This window comes from Amborella trichopoda, chromosome 10 (genome assembly GCF_054954075.1).
Source record: "Amborella trichopoda isolate Santa Cruz 75 chromosome 10, AtrichopodaSantaCruz75HAP2 v2.0, whole genome shotgun sequence".
Classification (NCBI taxonomy): Eukaryota; Viridiplantae; Streptophyta; class Magnoliopsida; order Amborellales; family Amborellaceae; genus Amborella; species Amborella trichopoda.
The window spans coordinates 9,727,631-9,749,091 of record NC_142345.1 but is presented as its reverse complement, the minus strand read 5'-3'; the positions used below and the strand labels follow the sequence as shown (position 1 = coordinate 9,749,091).

The 21,461-nt window shown below is 35.4% G+C and overlaps 1 protein-coding gene across 2 annotated transcripts in view; it reads right to left on the bottom strand.

The window, feature by feature from the left end:
- The window catches only part of LOC18446143 (cytochrome P450 CYP749A22), a 34,168-nt gene extending 13,320 nt beyond the window's left edge, over positions 1 to 20,848 (bottom strand). Inside the window, exons 1-3 of one of the 2 annotated variants that reach the window (XM_020674767.2) lie at positions 20,451 to 20,848; positions 20,131 to 20,354; positions 3,868 to 4,100 (exon numbers count right to left, since the gene is read on the bottom strand). In XM_020674767.2, coding sequence (XP_020530426.1) covers positions 3,868 to 4,100; positions 20,131 to 20,354; positions 20,451 to 20,754 — 761 coding nt within the window. In that variant the 5' untranslated portion in view covers positions 20,755 to 20,848. The remainder of the gene's footprint in view (positions 1 to 3,867; positions 4,101 to 20,130; positions 20,355 to 20,450) is intronic. The other variant, XM_088849713.1, reaches the window with a different exon arrangement.
- Between the last annotated feature and the right edge of the window lie 613 nt (positions 20,849 to 21,461).

Genomic DNA, 21,461 nt, shown 5'->3' with positions numbered 1-21,461 from the left:
TTTTCATCTTTAGTTATAAAATTTGAAGTTTCAAAAATAGTGTAGATGAGCATATCTATGAAACCTGAAAACATGAAAATTGACAGTCCAAAAATACATTACAAGATGCACTATTTCCAAAACTTAATTCCATTTTTTTTTTCATGTACATGCATCTTGATGTTGAGATGATCAATTTGATGATATTTGGGCATCAAAACAACATCTTCTTGTGAATGTTTTGAAGTAGGCTCTAATTTGATTGTTTAGAGCCTAGGACCTATAAAAACTTTTCCCATATATATATATATATATATATATATATATATATATATATATGTGTGTGTGTGTGTGTGTGTGTGTGTGTGTGGAAAACTTTTTCTAATGCCTACATGTGAACTGAACAGTAATTTCACCCCTGCAACGGCTTTGGTGGAGCCACTATAGCCATTTACGGTGCAAGCAAAAAATTGACCGCCACATACATGTTATGTCCGTGGCAGTAGCCTTGCCACATCCCCATCGTTAAAGAAAAATAGTTGATGGCGAGCATATAGGCAAAATCACCATATAATTTTACCTATAGTTGATGGAAACTGCTTTCAATATATTTTGGCCATTTTAAAATAACTAAATCAGCCCTGTTATTTTTCAGAGATATTTTTGTTAATTTATATTCTGAAAATATTTTTTTTATATTTTTTCTTGTGCATCCATTTTTTTCATACACATGCCCAAAATTTCATCATGATTCGATTTTTGGAAAAAAGATTATAATTGAGATAATAATATGTATTTTGAACCACTCGAAGAAGACTTGATGGTTGACATTTACCTATATTACTATTCATTATAGGTGCTATGCTATTGGTAGCTTTATATATATATATATATATATATATATATATATATATATATATATATATATATATATATATATATATATATATATATATATATATATATATATATATATATATATATATATTTATTTATTTATTTATTTATTTATTTATTTATAAAAAAGTTGTAAGCTTAAAATGTAGAATTACAAATGCACCTCAAAAGTCCATCGGAAAAAGTTGTTTTAATGTTGGAAACCTTCTAATTGTGTTTTAATGTTGGAAACCTTCTAATTGATCATCTCGATATCAAGATATAAGAATATAAAAAAAAAAAAAAAGGATTATGAGTGCAAGAAATAATGCATCTTGCAACACATTAACTAGACCGTCCATTTTCAAGATTTTCATATGTTTATAGATCTACTTGATTTAACTATTTTTAGAGTTTAAAATTTATAACTAAATATGAAAATATATTTTGAGATGATCCTAAGAATGTTTTACATCAAAATTACATGATAAATTTAGAGATGGGCATACACACACCCACACACAAATAGGACCATGATGAGAATTTTTTTCCCCTTTTACTTTGTTCTCTTTTTTAACTTCAAACATAAGGGAACGAGTCACATAAGTCGTCCATTCGTAACACTTGACTACTGGCATGATGCTAAAATGACGCGGGATATCAAAGTTTTTAAAGGGAAAAGTTTATATAGAGCTGAGGCTCTAAACAATCAAATTAGAGCTTATCTCAAAAATTTCACTAGAACACAATGTTTTGATTTTCAAAAATTTGAGAAAAAATGTACTACAAAATAGTGTATTTTGTAGTACATTTTTTGACCGTCAATTTTCAAGATTTTCATATTTTTATAGATCTATCGATCTACACTATTTCTGAAGCTTTAAAATTTATAAATAAAGATGAAAATATATTTTAAGGCTATCACAAAGATTTCCAATATTAAAACCACATTTCTCGACACTATTTGAAAGCAGGCTCTAATTTGATTGTTTAGAGCCTAGGCTCTATACAAACTGCACCCGAATTTAAATTGCAAATTTTAAAAGGAATAAACAATATTTTAAAGGAAAAAGTTTATATAAAGTTGCAACCTTAAAATGTAAAAATAAAAATGTACCTAAAAAATCTATCGGAAAATATTATTTTAATATTGAAAAACCCTCTAATCGATCATCTCGACATCAAGATGTATGAATATAAAAAATATATATATTTTGAGTCCTAAAAATATTGTATCTTACAACACATTATCTAGACCGTCCATTTTTTAGATTATCATATGTTTATAGATCTACTTGATTTTAACCATTTTTGGAGTTTAAAATTTTATAATTAGATATGAAAATAAATTTCCATATAGTCCTAAAAACATTTTACACTAAAATTACATGTTACGATAAAATTGCGCCTTAATTGGATTGTTTAAGGTTGCAACCTTATAGAAACCACACCCTATTTTAAAAGGGAAAAGTTTATATAGAGCCGAGGCTCTATACAATCAAATTCGAGCCTACCTCCAAAATTTCACTAGAACGAGTTGTTTTGATGCCTAAATATCTTCAAATTGATCATCCGGACATCAAGATGCATGAATATAAAAAAATAAATGGATTTCAAGTTTTGGAAATTGTGTACTTTGTAGCGCATTTTTAGACCGTTCATTTTAAAAACTTTCAAGTTTTCGTATATCTCTTGATCTACACTATTTTTTAAGCTTTGAACTTTATAATAAATATGAAAACATATTTGAAGGCTATCAAAAATATTTTCAGTATTAAAACCACATTTCTCGACACTATTTGAAGGTAGCTCTAATTTGATTGTTTAGAGCCTACTCTATACAAACCGCACCCATTTTAAAATTTACAATTTAAATATGCATGTTTTTTATGCGTCCAAGACTCGCATTTAGCAACACATCCGTTTTTTGCTATCTATTTATGAGATGTATTTTGGAACTAATTTTTAAAGAATGTATGGTTTGTAACATAGAAATCATTAATGTATCAAAAAATAAATTTTAAAAACTAAAATTAAAATTGAAAAAAGACTTTAGACCTTGGCCTTTTATTATTTTTGGTAGGACCAACAATTTACATCCATCACTAACATGAATGTTTAATGTGTCGGAGCGCCGACGCATAAAACACTTCTCCCATTATCCCAAAGGTAATAGATTTGGTGAAACCACCCTCTACAAAAGTTGTGGCACCCCATAAAGATAACGATGGGGTTTCTATGAGTCGGTGGACTCCTATGTATACATTCGGCCTTGCACAAAAATTCATTTTACATGATTTTTTTCTAATTTTGTTTTGTAGATTCATCATCTAAGCCAATATGATCACAAATATGAAAAGAAAAATAAACCTTTAAAATTAAAAGTACATTTTTTTTAGTATCTTTTACACACTGTCCATATCTTATTTATGGACAATACACTTTAGGTAATAAAGATGGACATTTATAAGTTAACAGGCTCTTACGCCCATTGACTCATGAAACAATTTTCCTAGAGATAATTACATACACTTTAGGTAATAAAGATGGACGTTTATAAGTTAACAGGCTCTTACGCCCATTGGCTCATGAAACAATTTTCCTAAAGATAATTATAGGGATTCTTTTTATTTAAATTTTTTTGTAGTATACTTATTCACTCCTAAATCAAGTTGATGATTGGTAAAATCTTCCGAATCAAATCTCCTTCGAAGATTGATTTTGGAACATTACATTTGAGATACAATCGTAAACAGGGTTTTAAGGGCTAAAAATCAAATTTTTATAAGAAAGATACAAAAAAAATCACAAGATGAATAAGAAACCACTTAAAAATTTCTCTGAGAGACCACGTGATGTGCTAGGTTGGTCTCACAAGAACTTGTTCCCTGGCATCCCAAAATACATGCCATGTGATTTGGGTGCAAGACCATGTTCAAGGATGGTCGCGTGAGACCACTCTAGCAGCACCCCATGTTAATAATACACATTAAAATGGGGAGAGAGTCTTACCCACTACCCGGAAATTTAATTTTCCGGATATTTGAAGCTACTATCTTTCCCAACGTTGCTAACAAATCGAACGTATTTTTTCCTTCTACATAACTGCTTCCGAATGCTGTCCTCGAAATAACGTCCAATGTCAAAACCCGAAATTCACTGGAAATTTCGGTATCTCGCCCATCGTAATCTCTCCATCTGCCTAACATTTCTTCAACACTTTTTGCCATTTCCAAAACCGCACCCTGCAGGACTCGAAAAATCTTAATTTGTAATAGTTAATTGTCATCATTATTCGAGTTTTATTTAAATTATTTAAAGCTGACTACATGAATTATGTTCCTCCATTTTTCTTTATCAAGGGTCATGCGCTCACTAAGATCGAAAGTATAGTATAGATTTATGATTTATGTTAAGATGCGGTAGACATCTATGCTGGCGGCCCACATAACTCAACCTCCCTCCGTAATTACGCGCTTGGGACAGGTTAAGAGAAAATATAAAATCCTCACCCTTATGAGACCAATTTCGTCATTTTCTCGGCCCCAGATCAGACTAATTTCTCCATTTTCTCGGGCCAAGCTTCAGTGATTGCAATGTATCGGAATATGATTAGCCACTGCTCAACACTTCCTTCGTTTTTCATGAACTAGAAATTACGAGAAACTTTACATGGGGCATATGCCACAAATATATAGCTTCGTCAACAATGTCCATGCTTAATTGTTTTTTAAGTTTGTTATGTGCACCCTTCCTTTTGAGAGGTGTGCGCATCCCAACTTTCACCGAAAATAAATAAAAAATTTCGGGTAAGAATAAAATATTGCGAGCCATCCCATAAAGATAAGAAACTTGGAAGCTGATTTGTGACATTGCGCCTAACCATCTTTTCAAATCTGAATAGCTAGGAGTGTGGGTCACATGTATGGGCTGGCAATAGGCCGAGCCTAGGCAGGGCCTGCCGTGCCAATACTGGGTTCAAGCAGCTCTGGCCCTATCACGAGCCAGACCAAAACCAAAAACGATGAAAATGATGAACCGGGCTAGTCCTGTTGTGGGCATGGCCCTGTCCAGCCCTCAGGCCATATTTTGTGGTCCTTGCCCTATGTTTTTAGGGCCGGGCTGACTACACTCAGCCGAACCACCCAGCCCATTGCCAACCCTAGTACATACATTTCATATGTCAAGGTGGCACACGTAAAAATGCACCCCAGAGATGATCTTAGGAATCTATGATCAAAAGTTTGAATCCCCATCTTATCCAATACATGTACTTCATGTGGAGAAAATCGGACCTACCACACTGGTCATGTGACTTCTTCTAGGTGCCGCTCTCGTTGGATCACCGTTCATCTACTAATTCACACTGAGAACCATGTCCGGCCCATGGCGAGGCACAAGAAAACTTGTCTTTGGTGTAAAGAAGGTGACAAAATAAAGAAAGGGGATGATCATGTTACTTAGATGGGTGCGGTTTCCACAAGGTTGCAACCTTAAACAATCCAATTAAGGCGCACCTCCAAATTTTATTAGACATGTAATTTTGTTGTAAAAGTTTTATAGGATTATCTTAAAAAGTATTTTCATATCTAATTAGAAAATTTTAAACGTAAAAAATGGTTAAAATCAAGTTAATCTGTAAACATATGAAGATCTTGAAAATGGACGGTCTAGATAACGTGTTGTAAGATGCACTATTTTTGGGACTTAAAAACGTTTTTTTTTTTTTTTTAATATCTGTACATCTCGATGTCGATATGATCAATTAGAGGCTTTTTCAACATTGAAACAACCTTTCCAATAGAGTTTTGAAGTGCATATTTGATTCTACATTTAAGGTTGCAACCTTATATAAACTTTTCCCTACTTTGAATAGCAGTTTTTACAGTGAAAAGTGCCCCAGGCTATTTAGGAACTTTATATGTGGAGATATCATCTTAGGGATCAAAACCTCTATGAAAATGATCTTAGGGCTGCAAATGCAACCCATGACCCTTGCCCGATCCTAATACCCATAGGGCTGGCTCAGGCTCAAGCCTTGGTCCTATCAAGGCCGGCCCGATCCTGTCCTGATCAGCCCAAACAAAATCATAAAAAAGTAAATGAAAAACATGGGGGAAAAAGGATTGAACCATGCCCGCCTATACCTAGTCCGCTCCTAATCTCGAGCCATGATGGCCCCGCTCTCGGGCAACATTTTGTGCCCAATGTTGCTAATCAGTGGTGAAAATGAAAAAACAGCAAGGGTGTATCAAAGTTACAGCTATTGTGCATCCAAATGAACATAAACAAGCAATGGAAATCGCATAATATCAAAGCAAGAACATGAAATGAAAAATACAGCAACATTCAATCCACTGGGTACAAATATTTAACATGGTTCGACCACAAAACGTGACCTACATCTACAGGAGAATGACGTAAGAATTTACTTTCTTGTTTGAAGGAGATTACCGTTAAGAAGGTGATTGTCGTTTACTGTCTTTCATAATATTGTCTTGGTCATTCTTTCATTCGTTACCATATAGGGTAATTTCATGTATATATATATATATATATATATATATATATATATATATATATATATATGAGAAAACATGGGATTAGCCCACTAGATCATGGGAACATATGAGCCCAATGTCCCAGACTGATTCTGGGTCGATTTGATGATCACGGATGTCTAGTAGTGTTTTAATTTTAGTTTTTTTTTTTATAAATTCAAATCACTTGAAATTTTTGACATGTTTTCATAAAAAATAGGTGAATGTAAAAAAAATATCAAAAAAACTATTTTACATGAAATAAATGAACCAAAATACCGTCGAAATGTTTAGGGGATATTTTGGTCATTTTAATTTTTACGAATAGTTGTTTTTATATTTTTATTAGGTGCCCCTTGATGAGAAGAACACATACTTGAAAGTTCAATTTATTTGGATTAGTAGAAAAATAAATAAAATTCAAGTTCTACTGAACATCAGTGATCGTCAGATCGGCCCAGATTCAATATAGGCTGTTTGGCTCAAATGTTGAAATGAGCTAGTGGACTAATCCCATCTTTTCCCATATATATATATATATATATATATATATATATTGTGGTGTTGAATGGAGAATGCAGGTGTTCACTTTCTCGCTTTAGGGCTTTTCTAGTCTTTCATGGTATCAGAGCTTCAATGTTATCTTTCCCTTGACAGAGAACTTGTAAGTGTTTCACCTTATAATCTTGTTATTCACACTTTCCTTTTTAGGTATTATTGATCTGAGGGAAAAACCCACTGCTTCTTCTTTTTCCGAAAGAAAACCAGTCCTTCTTCTTCTTTGTCATGGTTCTTCTACATGTGTTATCTGATATGAGAAAATAATTTCTCGTTTCTTATTCTTCGTTTTTATAGCTTGATCCTGCGAATACCCATTTGAGATTCTTCTTTACTCTGCAGTTCTAGTGCGATGAAACCCATCTTTTTCTTTCTTCCAACCAAATTTCAATTTAAAGGAAACCCACTTCTTCTTCCCTCAATCACGTCAACCTCCAATCTGTCTATCTTTTTTCCACTCTTTCTCTTGCTTAAACACAGTGAAATAAGCCCCTTTAAGGGAAGTTTCATAACATCTCAATCATTAGATTAGGTGCAATCCAATAGCCCAAAATAAGAGAGAGAAAAGTCAATAATAAAACCTCCATATGTGATTTGGCTTCACACATTTAATAATCTCTCACTTGAAGACAAATCACAAAGTCTCTGAAATAACTACCAGTGTACCACTCTTCATCCACTTGAGGTTACGTCTCCTAAAACTCCGAAAGTCTCTGCACATCTTTGTCTTCTTGGTTGAGACAACATTTGTCAATATATCAACAAGGTTCTTCTCAGTGTGGATCTTGTCCACCTGCAAATCCCTACGCTCCAGGGCCAGCCAAATGAAATAGTATATGACCTCTATATGTTTTGTCTTGGAGTGATAAGCTGTATTCTTAGCCACATGAATGCCACTCTGGTTATCACAACGTACAACACATGTTTCTTGTTTCACTCCAAACTGGTCAAGTGACCTTCTCAACTAAGTCATTTCTTTTGCTGCCTCTGTTAATGCCTCATATTCAGCTTCAGTTGATGATAATGCAATAATATCTTGCAACCATGATATTTAGCTGACTACACCACCACCAACCTTAAAAATGTACCCAGTGGTAGACCTTTTGGTATCACGGCATCTTCCATAATCAGTAACCGACAACTTCGAATGATGAGTTTTCAAAACGCAAACATACATTTTGTGTTCCCTTTAAATATCGAAAGATCTACTTAACTGCCTGCCAATGTTCCCAATCTGGATTAGACATAAATCTCGAAACAAATCCCACTGCATGGGCAATTTGAAATGTACTACAAACGATTGCATACATCACACTACCCACAGCAAAAGTATGTGGAACATTATTCATCTTATTTTTATCTACCTCATTCATTGGAGACTCCTTTTTAGACAACTTAAAACATGCAGCTCTGTTTACAAATAATTATATTAAAGCGCTCAATAACTTTAGAAACATATTCAGATTGACTTAACCAAATCTTACCTTACTTCTATCTCAATGGATGTACATGCCCAAAATCTTCTTGGCTGGTCCAAGATCCTTAATGGCAAAATGCTTGGGCATATCAAGCTTCAAACACTTGATTTCGCTCAGATCATTACTAGTAACAAGCATATCATCAACATAAAGCAACAAAATAGTAATGTTGATGTCACAACTCTGCCCCCTGACCCCTACCGTTCCCAACCAGAGGGCGACAGAGTGTGGGATCGCGATCACAGAGGTAGCGAACGCCACTCAGGTCAGAGTGGCTCAACGCTTTATAAAACGATGATCAGTGCAAACCACAAAAAAAACTGCCACCAGAATACTGTTTTCTAAAGCGTTGAGCCACTGCCACCTAAGTGGCGTTCACGACCTCTGTGATCGTGATCTCGCGCTTTGTCGCCCTCAGGTTGGGAACGGTAGGGGTCATGGGGTGGGATCGGGACAGTTGAACAATAAAAATCGCATCTAAGATAATCTTCACTCAACATAAAACTGTCAAATTTCTTATATCATTTCCTAGATGCTTCTTTCAAACCATACAATCTCTTTTTCAATTTGGAAACCAAATTAGGATTGGTTTTGTTCTCAAAACCTTCTAGTTGACACATATAAATTTCTTCATCAATATTACCATGCAAGAAGGCAGTTTTAAAGTCAAGTTGTTCTAGCTCCAAATTTAAGTTAGCAACCAAAGATAAAATAACTTTAATAGAGCTACGCTTAAGAACAAAAATAATAATTTCATTAAAATTAACACCTGGTTTTTGCCCATAACCTTTCACCACAAGTCTGGTCTTATATCGCATAAGACCGTTTGTCTCCCACTTAATAGTCTTCCCATTTGGAAGTTCTACCAACTCCCACGTAAATGCAAAGCATCAATCTCCTCCTCCATTGCCTTATGACGCTTTTTAGCATTATGGCAATAAATAGCTTCTTGAAAAGATTCAAGTTCACCACTATCAGTATACAAAGCATAAATACAAGGAAATAGAGTATCTTTGTGTGGGCTTGTTAGGGTGTGTGGATCTTCTCAATTCTTGTTCAAGTGTAACTGGTAGGTCTTCTTCATCTTAAATTAATTCGGTGTCTTCTTCATAACTATCATCACCTCTATTAAAACTACCTTGAACTTGAGCTTGAGTTTCTTGCACTAGTCGAGGCGAAACATTGAGATTTTGTTTTTGTATATCCACAACAAATCTGTCTTGTTTTGGCTCTTCTTTCTTCGTTTTAGCAAACATCACATTCTCATTGAAGAAAACATCCTTTCTCTTATGGTTTTCTTTGAAATAGGATCTTAAATCCTATAACCTCTATCATCACCACCATACCCAAGAGAAACATATCTTCTCTACTTGGCATCCAACTTTCCTCTACTTTCATTTGAAACTTGAATATAAGCGTCACACCCAAATGTTCTTAAGCCTTCATATGACATGCTTTTACCTCTCCACAAAATTTCAAGTACTTCACCATTTAAGGGTGCACTGGTTGATTTATTGATCAAATATACAGCAATACTAGCAGCTTCAGCTCAAAATTGCTTACCAAGACCAAATTGTGAAAGCATGTTTTTTACTCTTTCAATGATGGTTCTATTCACCATCTCAATGACATCATTTTGTTGTGCTGTCCTAGGATCAATCCTTACCCTGCGAATGTCATTCTTTATACAAAAATTATCAAATGTATTCGAACAATATTTACTACCATTATCAATTTGTAAGCATTTTATAACTCTCTCTGTTTCTTTTCAAACCTTGGCTTTGAAAACTTCAAAAACTTCAAAAACTTTGAAACTTCAAAAACTTGATCCTTAGATACCAAATGATACATCAACACTTTCTAGAATAATCATCTAAAAATGTGACAAAATAAGAAGCTCCACCAAGAGATTTAACATTAAAAGGGCCACAAACATTTGAATTTATGAATTCTAATGCTTTACATTTTCTATGAGATTTGTTTCTTTTAAAACTAACACTACGATGCTTACCCATGGCACAATGATCATAAAAATCAAGAAAAAATGCTTAGAAATAGGAATAAAGTTTTGAGTTTGTAATACCTTCATAACACGTAACCCAAGCGGCTATGCCAAACCTGCATATCCTCTTGCTTGCTAGTTCTAGCAACGATCTTCTCTGCAGCATCATTAATTTGATCTATGCTATGAAGAATGTAGAAATTCACATCTTTTTTCCCTTTCACCATTGTCATAAAACCTCTTGAAAATCTTTCGGGACCCATTTCCAAAAGTCACTACGAAACTAGAGTCATCTAATTGCCCGGATGAAATGAGATTTTTCTTTAAGTCAAGAAAGTGCCTTATATTTCTCAATGTATGCTTCTTTCCATCTGATTGCTTAATAAGAACATTTCTAATGCCCAAAATTTTGCAAGCTCGATGATTACTATAATAAACCCAGCCACCATCCATGATGAAAAATATGATCTTTCTAGACAAACAGAATCCAAGACCCAAGTATCTGCAATAGATAATGTTGTGCGTGCAACATTAAAAGTAACCCCATCTTCACTATTTGAAACTGTACTTGCTTTGGCATGGCCATCATTGCCTTTGGCCTTTTGTTTATTTTTCAGAGCATAACAATCTCTTTTTGTATGACCGAGTTTCTTACAATACCAGAAATTAACTTTTTTTCCCTATGACTTAAACCTACCTATGTCATTAGGTTTACCCCTATTAAATCCAAAGGGTTGATCTCTATATTGTGTTCTTCCTCTATCTCTTGCTGCCAATGCTTGATTTGATTCAGCAAGTATTTGTGTGAATGTCTTTCTAGTCTTTTTATTTAACAATGAAATTACCACATCTTTCAAATTAAATTTGCTACCCATTGTATTAGTCCCAGTGATAACCAAGGTATCCCAAATTCCATTTCAGAGACCTCAATTGTACAAAAATTGAGTTAAATTCACTCACATGCGCACTAATTATAGCACCTTCTTTCATTTTCAAATGAAACAACTTTTTCATGGCATGCATTTTATTTTTACTAAAGAGTTGTTCAAAAGATTACTCTAAAGATTGCCAAAGCTTTGCAGGTGTTTTACATTGACAAATATCAAATAAAATTGACGGTGAAATACAACGTCTAATAGCTGCCAAACATTTTCGATCAAGAATATTTCATTCCCAATCTTTCATTCCAACAAGCATAACCTCTATCCATTGAAGTGGTTGATCAAATTCTTTCCCTACAAGATAATCTTCTGTCATCATTTTCCATATTGGCTAATTACTGTGATTTCATTTTTCGCACTCCATTGCCCTTTCTATTTAAGAAAAATGTAACAAACAAGCACAATAGCAAAATCTCTTTCACCCAAAGCAAAAGAATTACAAACACTAAGCTCTGATACCAATTATTGCTAATCGGAGGGAAAAAACAGCAAGGATGTGTCAAAGTTACAACTATTGTGCATCCAAATGAACATAAACAAGCAATGGAAACCACACAATATCAAAGTGATAACATTGAATGAAAAATACCGTAACACTCAATCCACAGAGTACAAAGATTTAACGTGGTTTGGCAACAAAACGTGACCTATATCGACGGGAGAATGATGCGAGACTTTGCTTATTTGTTTGAAGGAGATTATAAGAGTGATTGAGGTCCTCCAATTTTCAACAACTTTACCTCTCTACAAATAAGACCCAAAACAAGGTCTAAAAGCACAACAACTTTGCTTATTTGTTTGAAGGAGATTACAATAGTGATTGAGGTCCTCCAATTTTCAACAACTTTACCTCTCTACAAATAAGACCCAAAACAAGGTCTAAAAGCACAACAAAGTACACACTTCCCTCTCTAAAACAGGGCCAATAGCATAACTGCAATGGGTTTAAGCTTTTTCTCACCTTCTCTCTCTAAAATAGAACACTCAGCAAATCCCCAATAGATGACCCAATTTCAGCCAATCTCTCTATCTTTTTTCTACTCTTTCTCTTACTAAAACAAAGTGATATAAGCCCCTTTAAAGCGGAGCTTCTACAACATCTCAACCATTAGATTAGGTGCAATCCAATGGCCCAAAATAAAAAAAGTAAAAAATAAAACCCACATGTGTGATTTGGCTTCATAGATGTCACACCTAAGCCCTATTTTTTGGTTCACATTATAGTTCTTATTTAATTTGGACTTATATATTCTAGCCATTTAACCAAGGCCAAAAGCTTTCACTGGCTAACTTAGAAGAACAAATTACTGAGTTTTGTTTAATACCAACTAAACAAGAATATGGAGGAATAACAACGACTAAGTTTAATAGCACCTAAGAAAGAATATGGGGAAATAACAACGTTCCAAAATTTACGAATGAACTATTACTCAATGTCTTGTTTCAGATGTGGCTAAGAGTCAAGCACCCCAAGTAGAGAAAGAGACAGAAAGAGAGTGAGGGACGACAAAGAAATAGAATGATAAATATAAAATATGGGGTTTCTATGTGTCCGCCGACTCATATGTACACATGCGGCCACCCACAATAAGTTTTTATCTTGTTGTTTTGTAGATTCATCATCTAGGCAAGATGATCATGAATGTGAGAAGAAAAATTAATTTTTAAAATTAAACATATATTTTTTAGTTTTTTTATATACCATCTGTAAATAAGATATGGAGAATACACTTTAAATAATGTCCATCCTTTGCTAGTCAGCGTGCTCTTACGCTTGACTCATGGCACTTTTATATTATTTTTTGAGAAATTTATGTAAATATCAATTTTAGTTTCCATTATTACCAAAATACCGAATACTTTATGTTATTACTGATATGTCCATTTTTGGACTTCATAACAAATTTTTTTAAAAAAGATGTTTACTTTCAATCATTCTTGCAATTGGAGGGCATGTACCAGGTGATCGAGATTCTTATTAGTATTTGCTTGAACGCATTCGCTGATTCCCCTTGTAGGTAATATTTTAATGGCAAGGTTTGTCCCTCTACACCATGATCAGATAACCAAAGATTTTAGCAACTTTAAAAGTTTGACTCTCCTCTGCTCATCACGCCCAAATTTTATGCTCTCCTCTCTCTCTCTGTCTCCTCTGCAAATTTTGACTCTCATCTGCACCTTCTCTCTGCCGAAACCGTCCTCTGCTCCCTCTTTATTTCTGCTCAAACCCTCCTCCGCTCACTCTCTCTTTCTCCTCAAACCCTTCTTCGCCTCTCTTTCAATGGGAAACTCATCAAAAACCCAACTTCATATGAGGACAGAAAAAAAGTAAGGGCAGTACCATACATATCTTCAGTTTCTTAAGTTCAGTAATTCATGGCCTTTCTCTGCAAAACCCATTACTATTCCTCTAGAACTTGATTGTTCGCACTCAGCAGGAAAACCCATCAGTACAAAGGATGAATAGACAAATAAAGTAAAAGAAATCCACGCAAAATCTTTCAGTTTCTCGAGAAGTCTCGAATTTGAAGTCAATAACTTTTGTTTTCAAAAGAACTAATACAAAACTAATCAAAGCACAAAAAAACGTCTTCAAAGAGACGAGGAAAAAAATGAAGAGGAGAGAGAAACATTCAATATATGAATCTTTCTGAAGAGTACAACCAAAAGTCTCATCTTTATGTTCATGTTATTTGGAGGTTTAGAAAGAGACAGGTAGCATGATCTATTTTTGTGTATTTTCTCTCACTAGACTCCAGTTTTTTTTTACCTTCTTCTCTGTGGGTAATGATAGGAGGATGAGGGATTGGTAATGAGGAGATAAGGGGTTGAGCGACAAGGATAAATCTTCTTCACTTTGGTCCAAGAGTCCAATAATGGTGTAGAGGGAGAGATGAAAGTTATGGCTTTGAATCTTCCCTTGTTCTTATTGTCTTCCGGCCTTGTTCGAAATCCCAGTGTAATGTTGAACGAGAGAGAGAGGTAGAGAAATGATACACAAAGGACTCACAAGAGAGAGAGAAAAAAGTTTCGGTTCTTCAAAAACCGAAATTGGCCGGATCCCGGCTTTTGAAAACTGAAAAATGGGTAGTTTCATCCTTTTTTAAAATAATTGTTATGAAGTTCATCAAACGGATATACCAATAATAACTGAAACTATTTGGTATTTTGGTAATAACATAAACTAAAACAGCTATTTACGTAATTTTTTTTCTTTTTTTTTAATATAAAAGGATCTAAAAAATAGGTAAAATATTTGGAGAGAGAAAGAGAGAGAACACAATAAAATATAAATATGGATGAATTTTTGTTGAAAGGGTATCTTTGTGAAAGGGGAAATTAGGTTGCCATACTAAATCTCACCATCATCATAGCTTTCTTCCAACCATTAGGGGTCGACTACAAGAATCATGATCCGTCATTTTGCTGTCATACCCTCAATGGGGTCATAAGTCCCCATATCTTCTAGTAAAGTGCCTCGCTTATGTGGAACACCTTAATATAAACAAATAGCGAGATAAAAATTCAAAGATAATGTTTACAAAGTATTAAGCTGCCTATCTAACACAACTCTCCTCTTTTACCCGAGCTTGGGATGGGTTAAGGGAATGTTTAAGGTCCTCTAAATCTTATTGGGTGTCCCATCCCATAACGGAGGGACACCAATGGAAAGCGTCTTTCTAAGAGGGAAGCTTTGAAAAGATGAAATTATGATGTGTTAACCAAGTCATGATTTAATGAAATATAAGAAGTCTCATGTGATTCATTTGGGTAGAGATATCCTCTATCTTTTACTTAAAAAAACAGAATGAGATAGAGATGAGCTACATTTTAGGAGGTTATGGTATCTTTTTCCATATTGGTATTTATCCCATTGGCCCATACAAAAAGCAATCATGTGAGGGCATTGTTTGCTCTTGGTTGGCCTTTAACCTAAGCCACATCTTTTGGGCCATTTTGGGGTGCAACTCTCTTGGGCCATTTTTTTTGGTGGATTCTTCTTGGTGTATTGAAAAATACATGAAGTCTTCTTTTACAGATGAGATAGAAAATTATCCTTCTTTTTAAGAGAGAGAGAGAGAGAGACAGAGAGAGAGAGAGATCTTTCTTTGAGATAGAAGAAGAAGAAAGAGAATGTACCCTTATCCTTAGAGAGAAGAAAAAGATGAAAGAGAGCTAGTGATCCTCTTTTTAAGTCTTTTCTTTATAAAGAGAGAAGAGAGAGAGAGAGAGAGAGAGAGAGAGAGATAGAGGAGAAAGAATAGAAGAAAAGGAGAGAATATTTTCTTTTAGATAAAGAACTCCTCTGTGAAAGAAAAGAAGTATTTGAGATAGAAAATAATCTCGGAGAAGAAAATTTAAAGGGAGAAGTCTCTATAAGAAATCAGTGAGCCCAAAAAAACCTGTTTTCTTGGAATACTATTGTAATCATTTAATTTATAGTGGATTCGATCTCTTTCTCCTATTGATGTAGCTTGAAAAGGTGAACAACATAAATCTCGGTACCAATAAGTTTTATTTATTAACCTACAGGCGATAACTAGCCTACAGGCAATAGCTAGCCTACAAGTGATAACTAACCTACGAGCGATAACGATCCGATGAGTGATAGCTTAACCGACAGACGATAGCTTAACCAACAGGGGATAACCATCAAAGAAGGGGCATACCCTAACAGACGAGGGATAATTGCAGCAGATGGTGAAAGACAATGTGTGTAAATTTAGATGGACTCCAATACTAGAAGCATGATGATATCGGTTAATGGGAATAATTGGATCACCGGGAAGCCAAAAGTGAAAGATCTATTATACTGTAGGGACTTGTACACACCTATTGAAGGGGTAAAACACAAGCCGAAAAGTATGACAGACAATGAGTGAAAGAGATTGGACTGAAAGGCTCTCGGAACTATCCGACAATTATTGGAAGACAATGTGTTCCACCATGTGTCGATGGAGAGATTTTCGAAGCCATTATGAGATACGTTACATGACTTGTATGAGAGGAAGATTGTCAGAAATAAGGCGTCCATGATCCTGAAGTTAGTCAACATGACGTTCAAGGATGGGGAATTGATTTCAGAGCACCTGAATAAGGTGCAAAACTATTGTTAACCAACTCGCAATGATGAAGTCGTTCAAAGAAAATGAGCTACAAGCTCTATTTTTGCTCGGTTCACTGCCGGACGGTTGGGACAGTTGGGATATCTCTTAATGGGATAACTAGATCACCGGGAAGCCAAAAGTGAAAGATCTACTATACTGTAGGGACTTGTACACACCTATTGAAGGGGTAAAACACAAGCCCAAAAGTATGATAGACAATGAGTGAGAGATTGGATTGAAAATCTCTCAGAACTATCCGACAATTGTTGGAAGATAATGTGTTCCACCATGTGTCGATGGAGAGATTCTCAAAATCATTATGAGATAAGCTACATGACTTGTATGAGAGGAATATTGTCGTAAATAAGGCGTCTTTGATCCTGAATTTAGTCAAGATGATGTTCAAGGATGGGGAATCCATTGCAGAGCACCTGAATAAGGTGAAAAATATTGTTAACCAACTCGTAATGATGAAGTTGTTTTTAGAAAATGAGCTACAAGCTCTATTTTTGCTCGGGTCACTGCCGGACAGTTGGGATACCCTGGTAGTCTCTGAGAGCAACTCAACACCTGTTGGAATAGTGACCATGAGTCAGGTCAATAGCAGTCTGCTGAATGAGAAAACGAGAAGAAAATTTTTCGACATATCGAACTCGTAAGCCCTTATCACAAATCAAAGTAGGTCCATGAATACGAGCCAAATCTGATCAAACCAATCTAAGGATACAGCTAGTTCAAAGATGAGAAAGGAGATCTGTATTTTCATTTTGGCAAAGAAAGACACATAAAGAAAGATTGTCGAAGGCTCAAGATTGAGCAGATTGAGGACAATGTCATAGATGATGGCTGGTAAACCAATGTAGTGACCATATATATTGGTGTGGTTGAAAACTGTGGTGAAGGGTTCATTAACATTGCATCATGAAACTCAGATTGAGTTGTGGATAGTGTTAAATAGTTTCATGTTACTCCACAAAGATGCTATTTTGCTTCTTATAGAGTGGAAGATTTTGGCTTTGTAAAGATGGAGAGGTGGTTCTTTAAAGAATGTGCGTATGGGAGATGCATGCATCTCTAACCCCATGTGACCATGGTCTGCTAGGCAAACAACCTAGAGTCTATTTCTCTAGTACAGGCTCTAAGGAAATCCTGGATCTAGTGGAATTAGATGTGTGCGGTTCCATGGATGTCAAGTTGTTTTGTGGCACATCATACCTCGTCACCTTCATCAATGGTGCTTCATGAGAGGTATCGGTGAAATCGAAAGATCAAGAGTTTGCCACCTTTGAGGATTTCCGTGCTAAATTGGAATGGGAGACATCCAAGCTGCTAAAGTGCCTCAGAGTTAGGAGTATGTTATCCACTACCAAGTTGTATGGGGTGAAGCAGTCTTCACATCATGCTACCTAGTAGATCGATCCCCATTGTTTTCTCTGGATGGCTAGATCTTAGAGAGTATGAACCAGAAAGGATATCTCCTATTCACACTTGATGGTGTTTGAGGCATTGATGTATGTGCCCAAGGAACAAAGATTCATGTTGAGTGAGAAATCACTCCTATACATCATCTTAGGATATTCAGATGAAAAGTTCTCTATAGGCCGTGGGATCATGAGAACAGGAAGGTGATCAGGGATATGGATGTGGTCTTTCAAGAAGACCTTACTATTGAAGATGTGAAGAAGGCAGCAAAGCCACAAAACTTTAATGGTTCAGAATCGGTCATAGTTTCTCTCATCGTGGTAAATGAAGACGGGGGAGAAATGAAAAAAGACGATGAGTACAAAGAACTTGACATGCCTGTTCAGGATGATGAAGAATAGGGGAAGCAGCATGTTCAAGAAGAGTCACCTACAGTTGAACTGAGAAGGTTATCTAGGGGACATTAGCCCTCTACAAATTACCTTGCATCAGAGTATGTCCTATACACGAGGGTGAACTAAAAATCTACTAGGAAATTTAGGCCGACAAACACAAAGGGGTATGGGTTAGAACTATACAAGATGAGACAAATCATTGCATAAGAATCACACATACAACCTGGTAAAGTTGCCGAAAGGCAATAAGGCACGGGTGTTAAGTGTCAGGTGATCCCTTCAACCAAGAGGAAGAAGGAAGAAATACAGAATGTTTCCGATGGGTCGGCTGTAAGAAGCACATGCAACAGACGCGTGGTGAGTAGATTCATCGCTACTCTTGACAAAGAACACTAGGCAACAGTCAATTGGATATTCAGGTATCTTAAAGAAATATCCATAGTATGTTTGTGCTTTAGGGGAGAAAACCTGTGTTATATGGGTATACAGATGATGACATTGTTGGAGAATTAGGCTCCTAGAAGTCAATCTCAGGGGACTTGATTACTTTAGCAGGAGGAGTTGTGGTATGACAGTCCAAGCTACAGAAGGATGAGAAATTTTTGCAACTAGGGAAAATCCATACCGATCGGATTATGTAGAATATGATGACGAGGATCTTGGCCAAAGGCAAACAAGAGTCATATTGAAGCATGACTGACATGGGTGCCATTTGAGCACCTAGTTGATCTGCAAAGGGAAACCTCCCTCCTGGGATTGGAAGGGGAAATTATTGGGAGTTTTATCCCATGAAGAAGGGACACCAATAGAAATCGTCTTTCTAAAATGGTAGTTTTGGAAAGATAGAAATAAGATTTGTTGACCAAGTCATGATCCCATGACATATGAGAAGTCTCACGTGATTGATATCGATAGCTAGATCATCTATCTCTTGTTTAAAAAAAATAAAAATAAATTAGAGATGAGCCATCTTTTAGGAGGTTATGGGATATCCTTTCCTATAATGGTCTTTATCCTATTGACCCATGCAAATAGCAATCACATGAGGGGTTTTGTTTGATCTTGGTTCTGTTTAACCAAAACCACCCCTCTTGGGTCATTTTGGGCCACACCTCTCGTGGGCCATTTCTTTGAGTAGACTCTTCTTTGTGTATTGAAAAATACAAGAAGCTAGAGAGGAAGAAAAAGAGGAGATTGAAAATTATCATTCTCTTAGAAGAAAAAGGAAGAGAGAGTTATCATTCTTTGAGTGAGAAAAAGAGATAGAAAGTTACCCTTCTTCTTAGAGAGAAGAAGAAGATGAAAGAGAACCGATGATTATCTTGTTAAGAATTTTTTTTGTAAAGAGAGAAAAGAAGAAAAAAAGAGAAACAGAGAACCTTTTCGTTTAGAGAGAGAGAAAACTTCTGCAAAAGAAAAGAAGTCTTTGAGAGAGAAAATGACATCAAAGAAGAAAACCTAGACATTAAAGTCTTTAAAAGAAATCAGTGAGCCCAAGAACGCATGTTTTCTTCTTAGACTATTCTAACATTGAGTGTATAGTAGATTTGATTTTTTTTTCCCGTGAACGTAGCTTGAAAAGATGAACCACGTAAATCTCGGTGCCAGTAATTCTTATTTCTTTATTTGCTTTATTTGTATGTTTTCCCATTCATACACACATGTCCAATTTGGTATATATTTTGTGTCCTATATATATTTGTGTTCCGCTGTGTGCATCTGCATTCATGCGAAATGACTATAATTAGGAGAGCCCAGCAAATCTATTTATCCAAATTATCCCCTCTAATGATGTATATCTAAAAGCCAGAGATAGAGAGAGAGAGAGTACTTTAAGGGATCCTCCATTGAAGGCTTTGTTGGCGAGCTTACGTTGGCGAACCCATTTCTCTCCATTTGCCGATACAAGGCCATCTCCAACTAGCCTTTTGACAATTGAATTCTTCTTTGGTTTTTGGAAGTCACCGTTTTTATTCTTAAGAATCTCTCGTATGAGCTCTGGATCAGTGACTATTAGCTGTGGTTTTGGGCCCAACCAGCAAAGAAAAACACTCCCTGCAATTATGGAAGAAACCCAAAACTATCAACCAAAAATTCACAATTTCTTGAACTTCCACTTGGGTTCACCCTCTCTCTCTCTCTCTCTCTTACCATGGATTTTGATCCAAGAATACAAATGAGGCTGAACTCGAGGACAAATATCATGAGAAAAATTCATGGGTTTTGCAGTTGACTCCATTATCATCAGCCCAACTTCTTTGTTGTTTCCATGGAGGAATTTGTATGGGGGACCTCTAATCCCCTGTTTCTCCATAAACTTTGAAACTGTAAGAGGAATCCACCATACTTTTACCGCAAATTCCACCAATTGGAATACCAATGCCATTACAAATAATGAGCATAATGCTCGTAAGATGGTAGAGAAGATATTAGATTCCATGAAAGCTGCACTCATCTTCTTCTCTCACTTTCTCTAGTCTTCAATGGTTCAGACTTCAGAGAAATTTCTCTCTTTAGACCAGCCCAGGGTTCAGAGACAATTCATGTTTGCTTCCTCCTTATGTTTGATTCCTTTTTGTTTTTTCCTTTGATTGGACAACAACTTTTTGGACATAGATTTGGATAAATTATTATTCCAAAGATTTTATAATCTTGGATGAGCATCTCCACCTATAACTCCCTTCGGTAGAACCCACGAATGTCTTTTAGGACCATAGGATATTGGTGATGCAAGTTCAACGGGACTACCTGGGGTGAATTTCCATACTCATTACTATAGTAGTTTGCGTGTTCATTTTAAAATAAAATCAGGTTTGATAGAAAACTAGTCAAATTCATCAAATTTAATTTCTAACTATGTGAGCAACTAATTTTGACCGAGTCAGACAAGTTTAATAAAGTTGGGCACTATTTTGTAACGGAAAGTATTCGGTGAGTCCGTCATTCACTTATTCTTCTGCAATCTCTCTCCAAAACTATATCTTAAATATATTTATCGATTCAAAACTTTAGGATTCGATCTCAACCATGACAATGGCCTAAATTTTATTTTTATTTCAAAAAAATATAAATATCAAATTTTGAATTCCTTTTTGTATCATCAATTTTAGCTTTTAGAGTATGTAACATTTTTTTAACATCCATTTTAAAGATAGATGTTTG